The 19,985-nt window shown below is 41.2% G+C and overlaps 1 protein-coding gene across 2 annotated transcripts in view; it reads left to right on the forward strand.

Annotated features, from left to right (window-relative positions):
• EIF2B3 (eukaryotic translation initiation factor 2B subunit gamma) overlaps positions 1 to 19,985 on the forward strand; it is a 146,493-nt gene that overhangs the window by 97,028 nt on the left and 29,480 nt on the right. For both annotated transcript variants that reach the window (XM_023221430.1, XM_023221431.1), the window contains exon 6: positions 3,519 to 3,608. In XM_023221430.1, coding sequence (XP_023077198.1) covers positions 3,519 to 3,608 — 90 coding nt within the window. The remainder of the gene's footprint in view (positions 1 to 3,518; positions 3,609 to 19,985) is intronic.

A 19,985-nucleotide genomic window follows, 5' to 3' on the forward strand; every position in this document is an offset into this window, starting at 1 on the left:
GTGTGAGCCATCACACCCAGTCTGCAGTGGTAGATTCTTAGGAGTGTTTAATTCCAAAAATCATTTTTCAGAAGTAATTTCATCTTCCCCATTACACTGCATTATAGTACTGCATTATGTACTTTTTTTTTTTTTTCTTTTGAGACAGGGTCTCCCTCTGGCACCCAGACCGGAGTGTAGTGGCACAGTCATGGCTCACTACAGCCTCGACCTCCCAGGCTCAAGTGATCCTCCTGCCTCAGCCTCCCACGTAGTTGGAACCACAAGTGTACACTACCACACCCAGCTAATTGTTAATTTTTTAGTAGAGACAGGGCCTTTCTATGTTGCCCAGGTGGTCTTGAACTCCTGAGCCAAAGCATTCTTCCTGCCTTGGCTTCCCACAGTGCTGAGATTATAGGTGAGGGCTACCATGCATAGCCTACTTCTAAAAAAAAAAAAAAAAAAACAAGGTCTCACTGTGTTGGCTGGCCTCAAACTCCCAGGCTCAAGTGATCTTCCCACCCCCAGCCTGCCAAGTGGCTGGGACTGTAGGTGCAATGCCAAGGCACCTGGCTAGAAAGGATAACTTTTGAACAAATGAAGATAATAAAATCACAAGTACAGGCCGGGCGCGGTGGCTCACCCCTGTAATCCCAGCACTTTGGGAGGCCGAGGTGGGCGGATCATGAGGTCAGGAGATTGAGACCATCCTGGCTAACATGGTGAAACCCCAACTACTAAAAAAAAAATACAAAAAATTAGCTGGGCCTGGTGGCTGGCGCCTGTAGTTCCAGCTACTCGGGAGGATGAGGCAGGAGAATGGTGTGAACCCCGGAGGCACAGCTTGTGGTGAGCTGAGATCATGCCACTGTACTCCATCTGGGCAACAGAGCAAGACTCTGTCTCAAAAAAAAAAAAAAAAAAAAAAACAACTATTTATAAATGTCTTATTACTTCCATTTATTGATTTCTTTCTGTATTATATATAGACTCAAAACATCATCCTGGCCCAGAGCCATAAGCCAGTTATTCACATTTCGTTGGTACTTCTTTGAGGTTTTTGGTTTTGTTTTAAAATATCAATCTTTATTTCTGATATAATTCTAAAAACAATAGAATGAAATAAGGCAACCTCCTTTTTGGCAACTTAAATGTCATTAATGTCCCAGTGCCAAGATTTATATTCACTACACATTTAACCTGAAAGGAAAAAAAAAATTCTAAATCATCCATTTCTGTTCCTGCATCATATTCCAGCCTGGTAACCAGTTACATCTCTATCCTTAAGTATATCAGTTACATTTTTTGAACATTTTTGTCTTATAAAAAATGGAAGAATGAGAGTTTTTTAAAACTGAAAAAGCATTTATAAAATACTATATAGATTTTATGCCATATATACTAGGGATTGATAACAGTTTAGAAGATACACTTATTCAGACTTCTAAGTTATTTGTATCCTGGCTCGATCAGTACAAGTTGACTCAACTATAAACATTAGGGTAGTACATCTACCTCAGAAGGTAGTTGTGAAGATTAAATAATATGGAGTATATGAATGATGAAAGGAATTTATAAACCAAGGGAGTGAACAGGAGATTGCAACTCTTCAAATTGGTTAGATCAAAAGAAAGAAATATTAAGATGTGGAGTTCAAGTGAAACACTGGTACCACAAATCATATTTGCTACAGTCACACCCACATTTGCTACAATCTATTGCTTGAGGACTTTCGTAGAACTTGAGAATTTCAGAAAGTTAAACCGTGAAAGTACCTTTTACTTTCTTCTTCATCCTCATTGTATACATTAATTGGCTTGTGTATGGTATGGGTGTGGGATTCCCAAGTCTCTGACTCTTCTATTGCACTTTTCCCAAAAGAATAGAAACCCAGAATGGTACACCATGACTTATTGGATAAATTGCTTCTGGGGTATCTAGATCCCATGATAATAATTTTCCTTAAAACTATAAGGCAGCCAGGTGTGGTGGCTCATACCTGTAATCCCAGCACTTTGGGAGGCCAAGGCAGGGGGGTTGCTTGAGCTCAGGAGTCCAAGACCAGCCTGAGCAACATAGTGAGATCTTGTCTCTACTAAAAATTAAAAAAAAAAAAATTAGCCAGGTATAGTGGTGCATGCCTGCAGTCCCAGCTACAGGAGGCTGAGGCAGGAGGATCACTTGAGCCCAGGAGATAGAGGCTACAGTGAGCAATGATTGCACCACTGCACTCCAGCCTAGACAAGTGGCTGTCTCCAGCCACAGCAAGACCCTGTCTCTAAAAATAAAAATAAAAACCTACAAGGCAGTCAAAGCAAAGCAACACAGAGTTAGAAGAAAAATGACGACCAGCCATCTATGACTGGAATCTTTTTTTTTTTTTTTTAACCATACTCCCCTTCTCTTCCCTGGGTGTTTATTTTTATTAAATAAAGTGACCCCAGACATTACAAGCATGGCATTTTTTACACCTAGGCAGATGCCTTAATTTGACCTAATTTATTCATTTATTTGTTTATTCAACAACTATTTTTTTGGACATTTAGTCTGTGTCAGGCATAATGCTAAGTGCTAAGGATGTGAAGATAAATCTCTGCTCTACTGAAATTCAGTCTAGTGGGAGAGAGAGACAGTAAATAGTCTGTTTCTTTACTGTATGTTAAGTTATCCAATCGAGGTAGATACCAAGTGTTGAGGGAGCACAGACTTCACTGTTGTCAGTGAAGGATTCCTAGAGGAAGTGTATCCTGGGGTGAGTCCTGAGAAATAAGTAGGAGTAGGAAGTTAGGATTATTCATATAATTTTACTCCATCTTCTGCAAAGATGGAGAATACATACCAAATCATGGAGGCAAAAGAAAGCATGGCTAAGGTATGGTTTGGGGAAAGTAGGATAATTAGGGTAAGGAGCAGGAAAATGTTTGTTACAAGAATTGTGTATAAGAATTTATAATAGAGACCAGGTGCAGTGGCTCACACCTGTGAATCTCACCACTCTGGGAGGCTGACGTGGGTAGATCACTTGAGACCAGGAGTTCAAGACCAGCCTGGCCAACATGGTGAAACTCCATCTCTACTAAAATACAAAAATTAACTGGGCATGGTGGTGCACAACTATAGTTTCAGCTACTTGGTAGGCTGAGGCACCAGAATTGCTTGAACCTGGGAGACAGAGGTTGCAGTGAGCCGAGATCGCACCACTGAACTCCAGCCTGGGCAACAGAGCAAGACTGTCTCAAAAAAAAAAAAGTTAATGATCGAATAGAAGAAGGTAGATTATCGTGATATGATGTCTCACCAGATTTCTTTAGAATCCTAAAAGCCTCAGAAAGTATGCCATAGGGTTTCTAGGGAAAAGACCTTTTATGTGGTAGAATCAGGGCTGGGATCCACTGTCCTGGTCTCCCCAGAAAGGGGTGTAGGCAGCATGGCTGTGACCCTCATAAACTTACCAGTGCCTACTACCTAATAATAGAATGGAGACCATGTTACCTGATTGTGAGCCTCTTCTTTCTTCTTCTTATTTTTTTTGGCAGGTACCCTAGAATACGTTTCCACACGGATCTTGTGGATGCCCACCTCTACTGTTTAAAAAAATACGTCGTGGATTTCCTAATGGAAAATGGGTAAGAAAAAGGGTGGTAGAGTCAAACCTACAGTGCTTAACTAGCTACTTTGTGAATTCCTTAAGTTTTAAAACTTGATAATTTAGATAACCAGTTTCTAAAAATAGCACAATAGCACAGTTCTCATTTTTGTTTTAGAAATGAAATTATGTCATCAACATAGTGTTGTTTTATCTGTACCACAGAGTCCCCTGCTTGTATTTTTGCAGCGTGTGTTATAATACGTCAACAAAATATTTTGTAACACTTGTAGTAACCCATGGTGCCTCTTTCTGCCCAGTTCCAGGCTCTTCTTCCCGCCTTCAACAGGATCGAGCTCCACAGCCCTTATGCCATTTGTCTCTAATTACATGTTCTTCTCCTAGGCAGTTATCCTGTAGATGGGCCCTCTTAGCAAAGGGCTAGAGACTTAACCACAGAAGAGAAAAAGGAGAGCAAGTTTCCCCCCAATTTTGGAAAAGAATTTCACTTCAATGAGTGCAGAGAAACAAAATTTGGCACACTTTCTGATTTTTTTTTTTTTTTTTTTTTTTTTGAGAACAGAATTGTAGGACTTAAATAGTTTCCAGAGATTGTGTTTAGCAGATCACTGGACTTGAGTTTTCAAAGAGAAAACCCCTTTTGCAGTTGATCTCAAGGATTTTTTATAAGAAAAGCAGCTACAGTCCTCAAAGAAACAGGTGGGAAACGATTTAATAACTGCATGGTTAAGAGTAGGAGCAGCTAGCTTCCCTTGATGACTGCTGGATAAGTTTGGAAAGTTCACCAGTGCTATTCAAGGCAGAAACTTATGTAGGTGAACAGATACCACAGTAGGAAGAGGTATCTCAGACCATCTGCAGAAAAGAATTTGAGAACCTGAGTTTAAATGCTAGCTCTGCCTTTGGCTGATGGACTTGAATATATATCGGAATATTAAGAGGAAGGAGGATTGTTCCCCTGCCCAGTATGATCTTTCTTGCAGTGTCCTACCCCTCACCCCCCACAACACTTGCTAAGTTCCTATGGGGAGGCCCATGTAGAGCCAATGGTAAAACAAATCATTTGGACTTTTAGAAAGCTTTCCCAAGGATTGTTATATCTCTGTTTCCCCTACCAAGGACACTGTTGCCCTGCTCCCTTCTGACCTCCGAAAAATGTTTTCATTCCATCAACACATACTTATTAAGCACTCATTATGAGGCAGGCATTGTGCTAAATCAACCATGGGATCAATGATAAATAAACAGATATGGCCCTGCCCTCATAGAAATTACAGCCTGAGCTCCATGGTGGAATGTGGAGACCTTGCTTTTTAGATAGCAGGGTAACTTGTTGCCAAGATTAGAGGGTGATTCAAGACCTATTTCTCAGTGACAAGTCTGGGCTGTTTGTATTCCAAAAATGAAATTAACTCTTGGCCATTGAAGAGTTTATTTTTCACTCTCAAATAAAAATGAAGCCATACGAAATGAGCCTAGGCCTTGATGGGCAGAGGGGACACAACTGTGTTAGAAAGGATGACTTTTTAAAAAATGATTTACTATGGAAAATTTCACATAAATGCAAAAGTAAAAAAAAAATGAACTCCCATGTATCCATCACACAGTTTCAACAATTATCAACTCATTGTTAATTTTGTTTTATATATGCCACCATTTCTCTCCCCCCATTACTCTAAATTGTTTTAAAGCAAGGCATTTTGATATAATTTCATCTGTAAATATTTTGATATAATGTCATCTGTAAATATATTTCAGCATGTATAGTTAAAATATAAGGACCCTTCCAGGATAAAGATGATATTTAAAATAGATATATATTTTATATATACATATATAGAGAGAGAGAGAGAGAGGCTCTTTTTGGTTTTAATAAATACCTTAATATTATCGCACCTACAAAAAACTGACACTGTTTTCTTAATACTATCAAAGAGGATTGTGGCTTTCAGTGTCTGTATATGCAGGCAGTTTTACAGCAAATCTATCATCTCATCCTGGTTGTTATGGCTTATTTGTAGCTCATTTGGCCACTACCAGTTAGTTATTCCAACACCTGGCATGTGTAGTGCAATGGTGTGTGTACCTTGAAGACAAGCCTGAAGTTGGTGAGATGGCTATAGGTCCTGGCCAGAAGTTCTGCCAAATGGAACTTTCCCAGAACCTGCTGCAGTAGAGAATGATACAGAGCCTCAGCGCATACTGTTTCCCCACCTCCACATCTGTTTAGGAGATACTTATCTCTTTCCTCCCCGCATCTACCTTCACCTCTCAGAATTGCTGCAATCAAAGAGCATATACTGAAAATTGATATATTTCAATATATTGGAAAAAGTAAAAAGGCAGAGCAGGGCAAATTGGAATGTTACTTGAGGGAGAGTCTTTGTTCCTGGCTGGAATAGTGAAGGTCTTTGAAAAGTTGTGGGAGATGTGGTTGGTGGTAGGTAGCTGCATGTAGAAGGTCTTGAAAGCTGAGCAGGGAGTTACCAATCTTTAAACACAATAGTGTTATAGGAAATAAGCAATGATACAACCTGGCAAGTGAACATAAACCATTCTGCATGGGAAAGAGATTTCTTCAAGATAAGTAGGAGGCATTTATAATCATCTGGTCATCAAATGATGACTCCTTTTAATGGAAAGAGTAAACCTAGGAGACCCAGCTTCAAGAAAGGACTGCTATAGTAATCCTTTGTTATATTTCACCTCTGAGAGTTAACATATTCTACCCTGTATTCTTTATGTAGGAAAGCTTCATATTTTCTACAAAGTCACACTTAGGTTTTGTTAGTTGTTTACATGTTAACATTTTCCACTCAAATTCTTTGAGAATGGATATCTACCCGGATTTGTAAGGCATTCACTATATACTTGGTGAACGGGGGAAAGGAGATATAGTGACAGGTAACAGGAGCAATTTAGTATTAATAATAATGAAAGAAGAGAGGTGGGTTTCCACAGTTGACTAAGCAGAAAAGCTATAAGGAGAGCTGCAGAGAGAAGAAAATCTGTACTCTCTTTGATGAGAAGTTAACTATACACACTTTACAAGTTTTTTATCCACTTCTGAATGTAGTATGATAGATGAATGTTCCACAGAATCTGTTGAACATTTTAATTCAAAATGTGTTGGATTCTATATCTAGGGCCAAAGCAGAGCTTAGTCTGAGTAATGTGACTGTGATACCTCTTGATAACTGAGTGTTCCTCCCTCTTTTATAATGTCAGCTGGATTAAGCCTAAAGAAGCTGATCTCTTAGGAGATCTAGAAGCCCAGGTATTGGCCCAGCTCTTTGCTTGACTTAGTAGGAGTTGCTCCTAGACCTGAGTCAGGGCCCTAGATTGGCACTGGCCCTATGAAGGCCTCAAGCAATATGCCAGTATGCCAACTTTGTGAGCTAAAGCCATGGGCAATATATACCAGGCAATATATACCAGGATTAGTCTTGATTTCCTTTTAGTACAGAACCTCCCCCGACCCCCCCACCCCCATTTATCTTTCTCTCTTTAAGAGACTTAAAGATTAGTCTCCTTAATAGGAAGAATTGAGGCTGATTACTTTCTTCTTGTCCAGAAGTATCCACGGTTACAGTCACCCTCTTATAGTGTTAGAATCTGATATTGCCGTGCAGTGCTTATAGTCTTGGGGCTGGACCTTCAGAGCAGGAAGAGAGAGGAAAGAAAAAGATTTAACAGCACCTATCGTGTACCAGGCCCTATGCTGGGTGCTTTTCACATATATTCACTTCTTACAATAGTTCTCTCATTAGGTATTATATTATAGAGGAAGAAACTGCTCAAAAGTCATTTGCTCAATGTCATGCAGCCACAGCCTCAACAAAATCCATCACTGTTTAATTGATTGCCAGCAACATCCACCGCAGTTGTTGGATATCTCCATTGCTACCATGCTTATGCGCACATGCACATGGCTCACGCTTGGAAGAATAACAGAGCAGTCACAACTTCCTTGCCTCAGCTATGTCAGGATGCAGAGAAATAAGGATAGGACCCACAAAGTGAGGTCAAGAGTTGGGGATAGGCAGCCATGGTAAGGTTAGAATCATGGTAATAATTAAAGCCACACACAAAATGAAGTTATGTTAGCTGGGCATGATGGCATATACCTCTAGTCTCACCTACTCAGGAGGCTGAGGCAGGAGGAGCACTTGAACCCATGAGGTTGATACTACAGTGAGCTATATATGATGGCACCACTGCATTCCAGCCTGGTAGACAGAAAGAGACCCTGTCTCTAAAAAAAAGTTAAAAATTTTAAAAGATAAAAGTGTGGAATAGCTAGAAAGCCACGAGTAAGCACAAGACAGCAGAGTGGAGATAAGAAGCAGAGATGAGGGACCAGATAGTGCCATGAGAGGTAGGCAGTAGTAGTCTTGGTTTCTTACTATTCAGTTCAGGCATCCATTAATTTGGCTGTACTTGGTTTCCTTACATGTCCTTAGATGTCCCAGAGATTTCATGATGTGTCCTTTACTTCAATAACAACAAAATTAAGCTAAGAGTATGTGACTTACACACCTTCTCAACAGGGCTGTTATTGGGTGACTGCATACTGATATCTGAAGATGCAGGTGCTACCAAGAATAAATCAAGGTAGTCTCCTTTGAACTTCTTAGTTGCATTCATTTTTATCTCTGGGACTTATAGAAATCATCAGCTGCTGGGGAAGGGACAAAGTTCTAGCAGCACAGCACATTGTATTGACTTATAAATAAAGAGTCCCCAGTTGAGCTAGCCTGTGCTATCTGAGGGCATCATGGGTCAGACTATAGTAGGAAAGATAACCTTTTTAAAGAGGACTTAAAAACTGGAAGAATATGTATAATTAAAGCACTCCCACAAAGAAGCATCATCATGGAGCCAGAAAATCTAAAACCAGAGGGAAAAGTATGTTTGGTTTGATGAAGATTTAAGAATAATCTCCTTGTAAGTATAATGGTTAATTGATGTCCTTTCCATCTCTCTTTGTTGTCTGGCAAATTCCTAAATATTTATTGAAACAGGCCGGGTGCGGTGGCTCAAGCCTGTAATCCCAGCACTTTGGGAGGCCGAGACGGGCGGATCACGAGGTCAGGAGATCGAGACCATCCTGGCTAACACAGTGAAACCCCGTCTCTACTAAAAAAATACAAAAAATTAGCCGGGCGAGGTGGCGGGCACCTGCAGTCCCAGCTACTCGGGAGGCTGAGGCGAGAGAATGGCGTAAACCCGGGAGGCGGAGCTTGCAGTGAGCTGAGATCCGGCCACTGCACTCCAGCCTGGGCGACAGAGCAGACTCCGTCTCAAAAAAAAAAAAAAAAAAAAAAAAAAAATTTATTGAAACATCCCTAGATGTTATTCCTGTAGGAAGTGTTCTCTCGATTTTTTCCCCTTTTACCACCACTTAGATTGGATATCCTTACTGTGCTACCATAATAATATTCTGTGCTTATCTCCATCAGGCATAATTAACCATTCCCTCTTCTGATCTTGTATAATCTTTAATTATTACATGCGTCCCATTAAATTGTATTTACATGTCTGTCTTTTCCATCTTTTTGAAGTCCTTGAGGACAGACTTCATCTCCGATTCATCTTGTGACACACTAATAGATGCTCAGTAAATATAAAGGCAACCAAACTGTCAAGTGCATCTGAGGGCATGGATTTGCCTGTTTTGTTTCATTGTTGTAGTCCTACTGTCTAGAAGAGTGCCTGGCACATTTTGGGCGCTGAATGAATAGAATGTTGATTGGCCAGGTGAGGTGGCTCACACCTGTAATCCCAGCACTCTGGGAGGCTGAGGTGGGTGAATCAGTTGGGCCCAGGAGTTTGAAACCAGCCTGGACAACAAAGTGAGACCCCATCTCTACAGAAAATAGGAAATAGAAAAATTAGTCAGGTGAGGTGGCGTGTGCCTATAGTTCAGCTACTCTGGAAGCTGTAAGGTGGGAGGATCACTTGAGCCTAGGAGAGAATTTGAGGCTGTGATCACGCCACTGCACTTAAGCCTGGGTAACAGAGCAAAACGCTGTCTCAAAAAAAAAAAAAAAAGTTTATTGATTTGACCTCTCCAGCCAGTAGGAGTAGGATCTGAACATGTTTTTCTTTCTCAAGTGCTATGCACCAGCATTGAAATTTTATTCTTATGGAAGATGTCAGTATTTTGTCAAGAAGGAAAAAAAGGGTATCACAGAACTGTATACCAAATATCTAGCTTTTAAATCAGGACCCTTTAATCTAAGATAATTTCCTGTTTACTTTCCAGCATATATCTGCTTTCTTTGGAGGAAAAAAAAAAAAAAAAACTGAGAACAAAGCATAGGGTTAACTCAGCAATTGCCCTGTCTTCCCGATTATAGCTCCACTGAGAGAAGAGGCAAGAAAACCCAAGTTTTTAGTCCTCTGCTTGGCTGACTTGAGTTCCAGGCCCTATAAAAGTAGGTTTTCTGTTCTCCTTCCTTCATAATTCTTTGAAGGACTGAGTTGAAGTGAGACATTTGGGCGATTGTTAGTCTCTTTTGATTTGCTTACAAAGACAGAAAAGCCAGAATGCAAAAGTAGCCAAACTTTTTCTTTTGCCATGGACATCACTTTTAGGCATCTGGAAGCTCGTGGTCACAAGGAGGGCCTGATCTCAGATCAAGGCAAAATAATAGAAGTATCAGGTTTGACTAGAACTGATAATCATGTGTTTTTTCAAGTATTGGAATTTTTTTTTTTTTTTTTTTTTTTTGAGACAGAGCCTCACTCTGTCACCAGGCTGGAGTGCAGTGGAGCAATCTCGGCTCACTGCAACCTCCACCTCCCAGGTTCAGGCGATTCTCCTGCCTTAGCCTCCCGAGTATGTGGGACTACAGGCATGCGCCACCATGCCCAACTAATTTTTGTATTTTTATTAGAGATGGGGTTTCATTATTTTGGCCAGACTGGTCTCAAGCTCCTGACCTTGCAATCCGCCTGCCTTGGCCTCCCAAAGTGCTGGGATTACAAATATGAGCCACTGAGCCCAGCCAAGTGTTGGATTTTTAATGCTAGCAGTATTAGTAATAGAGAAACATATTTAGAATTCATTACATTTCACATTAGGAAAGCTTTACTTTTTTTTTTTTTTTTTTTTTTTTTTGAGACAGGATCTTGCTCTTTCACCAGGCTGGAGTGGAGTGCAGTGGTATGATAATAGCTCACTGCAGCCTCCAACTCCTGGGCTTAAGTGATCCTTCCTCCTCAGCCTCCTGAGTAGCTGGGACTACAGGCACTCACCACCATGACTGGCTAATTTTCTTATTTTTTGTAGAGATGGGGTCTTAATATGTTGCCCAGGCTGGTCTCAAACTCCTGGGCTCAAGAGATCCTCCCACCCAGGCCTCCCAAAGAGCTGGGATTACAGGTGTGAGCTATCAGGCCCAGCCAAGAAAGCTCTACTTTCTGTATCCAAAAATCTGTGTGTTTATGGGTAAAGAGACAGCAAACAGAGAATTCTAAATCCTGTGGAAAGTGCTTTGGTTGAAGTAAGCACACGATGCTAGTTAATATGGTATAGTGGAAAGAACCATGGACTTCAGGATAGATGTGGAGTGACTTTCAGTTCTATCAGTTATAAAAGTTGTATTAGGCAAGATAGTTAACCTCTCTAAGCCTTGATTTCCTTCTTTATAAAATAAGGGCCAGGTACAGTGGCTCACGCCTGTAATCCCAGCATTTTGGGAGGCTGAAGTGGGAGGATGGGCTGAACTCAGGAGTTCCAGACCAGCCTAGGGAACATAGCAAGATGCCATATCTACAAAAATTTAAAAAATAATAAGAAGAAGAATAGTAATACCTATCATAAGGATTGCTATAAGAACTTGAACTGATCTGTATTATTTTCTTAGCATAGTACCTCGCACATGATCAAAAAAACAGTACATATAACTGTCTTTACTGTGAGAACATAGAAGCCTACAAATGTTATAAAAGGCTTCCAAGCAGAGATCATATTTGAGAAGGGTGTTATGACTTGATAAATTTTCACAAAGTGAACATACCTTATAAGTACTATATTCAGGTTAAGAAATAGAACATTATCAGAATTCCAGAAACTCCCCTCATTCTATCCCCCCACCTCCCCTACATACACAAAAGTAATCACTATCCTGAGCATTAAATAAGTGTAAGGAGATGGGATCAGATTTGTACTTTTTTTTTTTTTTTTTTTTTTTTTTTTGAGACAGAGTTTCGCTCTTTTTGCCCAGGCTGGAGTGCAATGGCGCGATCTTGGCTCACTGCAACCTCTGCCTCCCAAGTTCAAGCGATTCTCCTGCCTCAGCCTCCCAAGTAGCTGGGATTACAGGCATGTGCCATCACACCCGGCTAATTTTGTATCTTTAGTAGAGACAGGGTTTCTCCATTTTGGTCAGGCTGGTCTTGAATTCCCGACCTCAGGTGATCCACCTGCCTCGGCCTCCCAAAGTGCTGAGATTACAGGCGTGAGCCACCATGCCCGGCTCAGATTTGTACTTTAGAAAAGTCGCTGTGTCTACAAAATAGAGGGTGGATTGAAGGAAGAAGAGACCTAATCAGATTGTACTTCAGAAGTATCCTATCAGCTGGGTGTGGTGGCTTATGCCTGTATTCCCAGCACTTTGGGAGGCTGAAGTGAGGAGGATTACTTGGAGGTAGGCAGGAAGATCACTTGAACCTAGGAGTTCAGGCTGGGCAACATAGGGAGATCTCATTGCTGCAAAAAATTTAAAAATAAAAAAATTAGCATGGTGGCACATGCCTGGAGTCCCAGCTACTTAGGAGGCTGAGGTGGGAGGATCGCTTAAGCCCGGGAGGTGAAAGCTGCAGTGAGCCATGATTACACCATGCACTCCAGCAGCCTCGGTGACAGAATGAGACCATCTTAAAAAAAAAAAAAAAAAAAAAAGGTATCTTTTTTTCTGTCTACCATATGAAGGATAGATTTTGTGGATAAGACTAGAGGGAGAGAGACCAATTAAAAGTGTGTACAGCAATCCAGGCAAATGATGACAGTAGTCTGAACCAGTTAGTGGAAGTAAAGATGAACAGAAGTTGAAAGTTTTGACAGAGATTTAGGGGATAGGATCAGCAGTGCTTGGTGATTGATTATATGTGAGGGGTGGAAGAAGAAGTCAGGCTGTTTTGTAAAAGGGCCATTTATCACAAAGCAACCCCCAAATGCAGAAGGAGCTGAGAAACTAAAGGCAGACAAATCTAGTTGGTCAGTTTTGGATGATTTACTAGGGTAACTTACAGACAGAATCGTAGTCTTGGGTGGGTGCAAGACAGGTAGATCTCCACACTGCAACCCCCCAGACCCAAAGCCTATACTTTAGGGAAAAAAACATATGCTTTGGAAGGAATTTTCAAAATTCAAAGCAGTTTGTGACTTCAAGGCATTTAGCAAACCTAATATCTGACCTGCCTAATTGAGACCAAATGTCTTTGTTTTACCAATAATCTTTAACATTTTTTATTTCCCAAAGATTACTAAAGTTACATGAACTAAAAAACATTACAGTTTTTATTTTTCTTTCAAAATATCTAATTTAAGCGCTTATTTTTCTTTACGCCAATTAACTAGAGGTCTTTTACATAACTATCACACACATAACACATATATAAACTACACAGACAGACAGAAGAAGATCTGGTAGTTGTAAGATTTTTCATTTGCCAGTTTCTTAATTGGATTACTGGCCTCATGGTAGAGCCCTTCAAGAAACACAGCTAGGAAAACATGCGTTTTCTAGGGCCTAATAAGCAGGCACAGCTGGAAGACAAAAACAGACCCCCAAAATTAAGGGTCTCATTTTTATACCAGATCCTGGATCCCAAAAAGAGGGAATCAGCCCAGCTCCCATGAAAGTCTTATCTCTCAGTAGGGAGTGGGGACATTTCCATAACTTCTAGGTGGCCAAGAGCATGCTTCTCTGATGTAAACGTGCAAAGAGTCACATATTCCCTAATAACTGCGATTAGCCATTGTTAAAAGTATATTTAGCCTTAGATTTTCAGAGGAATCTATCCATCACCCGTTCCTGGGGTTTCATGAGGAAAACAGAGTTTTTTCCCAGAATGGGGTCTGTGACACCTGCTCTGTTTTTTGCAAGGAGTCCCAGTCTGTTAGAGCTTGAATATCCACTTTTAATTCAGCTGACTGGCCAGGTGCAGTGGCTCACACCTGTAATCCCAGCACATTGGGAGACCAAGGCAGGTAGATCACTGGAGGTCAGGAGTTTGAGACCAGCCTGGGCAACATGGTGAAACCCCATCTCTACTAAAAATATAAAAATTATCCAGGTGTGGTGGCATGTGCCTGTAATCTCAGCTACTCAGGAGGCTGAGGCAGGAGAATCACTGGAACAGAGCAAGACTCCGTTTCAAAAAAAAAAAAAAAGATAAAAAATAAAATAAATAAAAATAAAAGCACTATGGTTAAAAGTCAGCTTAATTTCTTCTTCTTCTTTTTTTTTTTTTTTCTTTTTTTTTTAAGATGGAGCCTCACTCTGTCACCCAGGCTGGAGTACAGTGGCACAATCTCAGCTCACTGCAACCTCCACCTCCTGGGTTCTAGCAATTCTCATGCCTTAACTTGAGTACCAGGGATTACAGGCATGCGCCACCACATTCGGCTAGTGTTTTGTATTTTTAGTAGAGATGCCATTTCACCATGTTGACCAGGCTGGTCTTGAACTCCTGACCTCAAGTGATCCACCCGCTTTGACCTCCCAGAGTGCTGGGATTACAGGCATGAGCCACCACTCCCAACTATAAGACTCTTTTACAAAGCCCTTTTAAATTTCTTATTACCCAACTCTAGCCAGGCCACACTGACAATATTTCTGGCTTTTGAACTTGACCAAAGGTAACTTCACAGGTGCTTAGGGAAAGGAGAATTCAAGATGGTCCGTGGAGGGGAAGATAATCAACTAATGGTAAAGGTCACGCACATGTCAAACCAGAAAGGACTCATTCCCTAAGCCAGGAATTGAACCCAGGGCATCACTGTGAAAAGTCAAAGCCTTAGCTGCTGAGCTACAGCACTAGGAGTTTCCATTGCTCTTCCCACTCTTCCCAGAAAGAGCCTAGAGTAGTTAATTTTGTGCTTGCAAAGACTTTTAACTACTCAAGATAATTTTTTGAGATAGCTATGACATGAATCCCAGAATTCCTATTCCCTGGAAGGAAGAGACCGAGAGAAAGTATGGCCACATGGTTACAAGGTCAAGTTCCCAAGGACACAGAACAAAATGGAGACCTCACCCAGTTTTTTTGTTTGTTTCAAGGACCTGCAGCAAAGTTTATTACTGACCAGCTTGCTGGGCCATCTTGAGCAGTTTATGGGGTCCTAAGCCCCTGTTCTATACTAAGGTATCCCTCTTCATGACAGAACAACACAGACAAATTCATAGCACAAAATACATTAGATTCATTATGACTTAATACTAGCCTCAGAATTCTTTTTCTCATTAATCAAAACTTTACAGAGGAGATAATGAGTGATTTTCACCATTCATTCAGCCAATTTGCACAGACAGAGAGGCCAGAAGTCTCACTGGTAAGAAATTTTTACCCCTTTGCCAGCATGTCCTGTTTCTGGGTTCCCCTTCCCTAAGCAGCCCTAGCGACCCTGCTTGCCACACCATCGCTCCGGAGGCCAAGCTGCATCACAAAGGAAAATCATGGAACCACAGACAAATTCTTCTCAATTTTGCAAGTTGCCGCCCAAACGGCTGCATGATGGACCTGAATTCTCATATTTTCCATTCTGGACATAGCAAAACACATGTGACAAAACATAGACATTAGCCACCATATGGATGCTTAGCACCCAATATTGAAATGGCAAGGCCCAAACTTGCCCCCGGTTGGGCCCTGTCATCTTTATCCATTTTTAACCAAGAGGGACTTTATTGAGGGGAGGGCCTGTCACCCAATCCCATCCTTTACTCAGGTAAAATGTACCCCCATTACGTATCCAAAGTCAGCCAATTGGTGCTGCAGTCTGTTTCCTTTGGATCATATAGTAACTAAGCTGAAAGATTAGCAAATCTAATTTTGTAATCAATTAATCATTTAGGTGCCTCTTTTTTTTTTTTTTTTTTTTTTTTTTTTGTGGAGACAGTCTGGCTCTGTCACCCAGGCTGGAGTGAGTACAGTAGTGCGATCTCAGCTCACTGCAACCTCCGCCTCCCAAATTCAAGCATGCCTCAACCTCCCGAGTAGCTGGATTACAGGCCTGCGCCATCATGCCTGGCTACTTTTTGTACTTTTATTAGAGATGGGGTTTCACCATGTTGACTAGGCTGGTCTTGAACTCCTGACCTCAAGTGATCCATCCACCTGCCTTGGCCTCCCAAAGTGCTGGGATTACAGATGTGAGCCATCATGCCCAGCCTTCGTAAAGTCTTTAAATAAAAATACTAAAATATTTTTAGAAGTGTCTGCATATCAATAAGCATCACTAGATGAGTCTCGATGCACTTCAGTGCATTGTTCATTCGGAACGTTCTACTGTAAGTTATCTTTAGTAAGATTTCGCCATTTCTGTAAGACTTCACTGCTTACCAGCTAATGTATAAGCTGGAAGGAATTCAGTTTTCCAGAAATTAAGGATCCCATTTTTACCTAAAATATTCGCTTTGCTCTCAGGTTCCCTTGATGAATTTAGCCAATGATTTTTCCTACCTAAGCACACAAGAAAAATGAAACAAAGGGGTAGAACACAAACATCCCTGTGAATTTTTTAAGAGCCAAATTTTACAACCCCTACAATATTACCATTTACAACCAGTTTCTTTCTGACCCAGGCAGATGTAAGAAGCCTCTAACTGGATCCAAGCCAGCTAATTACTGGATCAAATCCAATCCTGGACCCAGTTTGGATCAAGACATTTGCTCAAAGAAACTTGGACAGCTCAAAACACAAATCCTTGGAGCTCTGAAATCTGAGAGAGAGAGCTTACCCACGATCCCCAGTCACTCTGAGAGATCAATGGACATAAGTGGGTCCTTGCAGGTACCTTGCTTGTTCCCTCAGCTCCTGGGGGTCAATAAAGCTCTACTTAAGATCCCACTTCTGATACCATCTGTTAAAAGAAAAACTCAAGCCAAATTAAGTTTAACGGAGTTTATTTGATCTATTAATGATTCATGAATCAGGAAGCCCCCAGAAGCACAGCAAATTCAGAAAGACTCCAAGGATGCCTCATGGTCAGAGGCATTTGACAATTTTTAGACAAAAAAATGAAGTAACGTACAGAAATCAGAAGTGAGATACAGAAACAACTGGATTGGTTACAGGTCAGCATTTGCCTTATTTGAACACAGTTTGAACACTCAGCAGTGTATGAGTGGTTGAAGTATGGCTGCTGGGATTGGCCAATTCCCAGCTGTTGGTACAGGCACATACTCCTAAGTTAGGTTTTCAGTCTCGTCTACCTATTAAGTTAGGATGCAGTTTGTCAACAAGCACTCAAATATAGAAGTACGAAGTCCTGGCCTGGTGCGGTGGCTCAAGCCTGTAATCCCAGCACTTTGGGAGGCCGAGACGGGCAGATCACGAGGTCAGGAGATTGAGACCGTCCTGGCTAACACGGTGAAACCCCGTCTCTACTAAAAAAAAAAAAAAAAAAGCAAAAACTAGCTGGGCGAGGTAGCAGGCCCCTGTAGTCCCAGCTGCTCGGGAGGCTGAGGCAGGAGAATGGTGTAAACCCGGGAGGTGGAGTTTGCAGTGAGCTGAGATCTGGCCACTGCACTCTAGCCTGGGCGACAGAGCGAGACTCCGTCTCAAAAAAAAAAAAAAAGAAGTACGAAGTCCTTCTCAGGCCATATTTAGTTTGCTTTAACATTCATAATTCCACTACTGTGAGATAACTATTGTGAACATTTTAGTGTATTTCCATTGTTTTATTTTCATATGTGTAGTGAGAATACATGCTTGAAATCACACTTTAAAAATAATCTGGATCAGGTGCAGTGGCTCACGCCTGTAATCCCATCACTTTGGGAGGCTGAAGCAGGTCGGATCATGAGGTCAGGAGCTCGAGACCAGCCTGGACAACATGGTGAAACCCCGTCTCTACTAAAAATACAAAAAATTAGCCCATTGTGGTGGCAGGTGCCTGTAATCCTAGCTACTTGGGAGGCTGAGACAGGAGAATCGCTTGAACCCAGGAGGCGGAGGTTGCAGTGGGCCGAAACCACGCCACTGCACTCTAGTGAGACTCCATCTAAAAAAATAATTTGCTTTTTTCATTGAGTATTATAAGCATTTTTTTTTTTTCTATCATTAAAAAATTCTTGGCTGGGCGCGGTGGCTCATGCCTATAATCCCAGCACTTTGGGAGTCCGAGGTGGGCGGATCACGAGGTCAGGAGTTTGAGACCAGCCTGACCAACCTGGTGAAACCCCATCTCTACTAAAAATACAAAAAAAAAAAAATTAGCCAAGTGTGGTGTCAGGCACCTGTAATCCCAGCTACTCAGGAGGCTAAAGCAGGAGAATCACTTGAACCCGGGAGGCAGAGGTTGCAGTGAGCCAAGATCATGCCATTGCACTCCAAGCAAGACTCTGTCTAAAAAAAAAAAAAAATTTCTTTACAGTCACAGTTTTGCCTATATGACATTCTGTTATAGAGGTATTTTGATCTTTCATTGTTAAATATTTTATTGTTCTGCATTTTTATAAATAACAGGGGAATACCTTTTTTTGAAAGATTCTTGTTTATAATCTGATGATTTCATCTATTCAGCAAATATTTACTGAGTAATGTATTTTTCTTAGGATAGACTTGGGTGAAATTATATGAATATTTTCAAGTCTTTTGCTATAGTGTTGCCAATTATTTTTCAGAGATTTTATCAGTTTATACTCCAACTCCCATTATGTGACAGTAACTGTTCTCAAAGCACTCTTATCAGTAATGAAAATTGTTTTAAATCAGTTAATTTAGTTGGAAGAGAAACTGCATCTTATTTTAGTTTTTTACTTCTTTGAAAATATTTTATGTGTTTTTTGAACATTTATATCTGTTTATTAAGAATATTCTTTGCCCTATTCATAGCAATTATTTTGTCTTTTTATTTGGTGGGATTGTTTGTTTACGGCTAGTAGTCAAGTCTATTGTTCTCCTTTGTGATTGCTTGAGAAGAGCTTATGATTTATTGAGATAAGACAGGTGTTTCTAGGAAGGCTGTGTTCAGAGGGAAAGGAGAAAGTAAGGTTGACCCAGGGCACTATACTCAGCTCGTGGCCTTTAGGCCCAGGATGTTCACAATGGTTCACTGTAGCTTTGTAACATTTCTTGGCACAGCTCTGAGCTGCCTTCACTTTAGGAAGCAGGAAGAGTAATTGTTTCCTTCATTATTCTTCTAAGCCAACTGCATTATGGGGATTGACCTAATGTTGAGCTTCAGCAGAGGTGGGTGGGACTTGGCAGGGCTGTTTCATATCCTCTCTTCAAATCACAGATCCTCTCAAATGACTCTGCCTGATGAGGCCACGTGCCAAGGCTCATCTGCTTGCCTCTTGCAGTGACAGTTCTTTTTGGTCCATAATGTAAATATCATGGCCCTGAAATCCCCCAGCTGCCCGTGCTTTGTCATTTCTTCAAAGGGAACTGACTTGTTTTCCAATGGAAGAGGAACATTTGCTGCCCACACTAGTTTGAAGCATTAAAAGGGAGAAAAAGAGCCAAGAGTAAGTGTTGTTTCATTCTTTGCATTCACATAGAAATTTTTAAATCTCCATCAAAGGATCAGGAGAAAAATCACATTGAAATTCAACACAAGAACTCACAGCTTAACACAGAATTTTTCAAAGATATTTGACTTGATCCTTTAAAAATTACAAAAACCGTGAACTGTGTAGCTTCAGGGTTCATAATTTTCCTTACCCTCCTCAGCCTCTGCCTCTGTCTTGCCTTCCTACCTACACTCCATCTGTGTGGTCCTGTGTCAGCATGCAGAGCTTCTTTGAATGGGGGCTGGGAGAGGTGGTGGGAAGTATTCAGCAAGTCAGGTTTATAGAGCTGCCCATACTTTAACCCCTCTCTTGGGCCTCATTATCTCATCTCTCAGAATATTGTAACTGGTCTCCCTTTCTTCAGTTTCCTTATTCCAGGCTTTCTTCCACACTGCTACCAGAATTACCTTACTAAGAGATAAAACTGATCAGGTCACTTTCTTGCTTAAAAACTACCACTGGAAGCCAGGTGCTGTGGCTCACACCTACAATCCCAGCACTTTGGGAGTCCAAGGTGGGAGGATTGCTTGAGTCCAGGAGTTCAGGACCAGCCTGGGCAACACAGTGAGACTTTGCCTCTACAAATAACAAAAAAATTAGCTGGGCATGGTGGCACGTGCCTGTGGTCCCAGCTACTTGGGAG

The sequence above is a fragment of the Piliocolobus tephrosceles genome, chromosome 1, assembly GCF_002776525.5.
Source record: "Piliocolobus tephrosceles isolate RC106 chromosome 1, ASM277652v3, whole genome shotgun sequence".
In the NCBI taxonomy this organism is placed as follows: Eukaryota; Metazoa; Chordata; class Mammalia; order Primates; family Cercopithecidae; genus Piliocolobus; species Piliocolobus tephrosceles.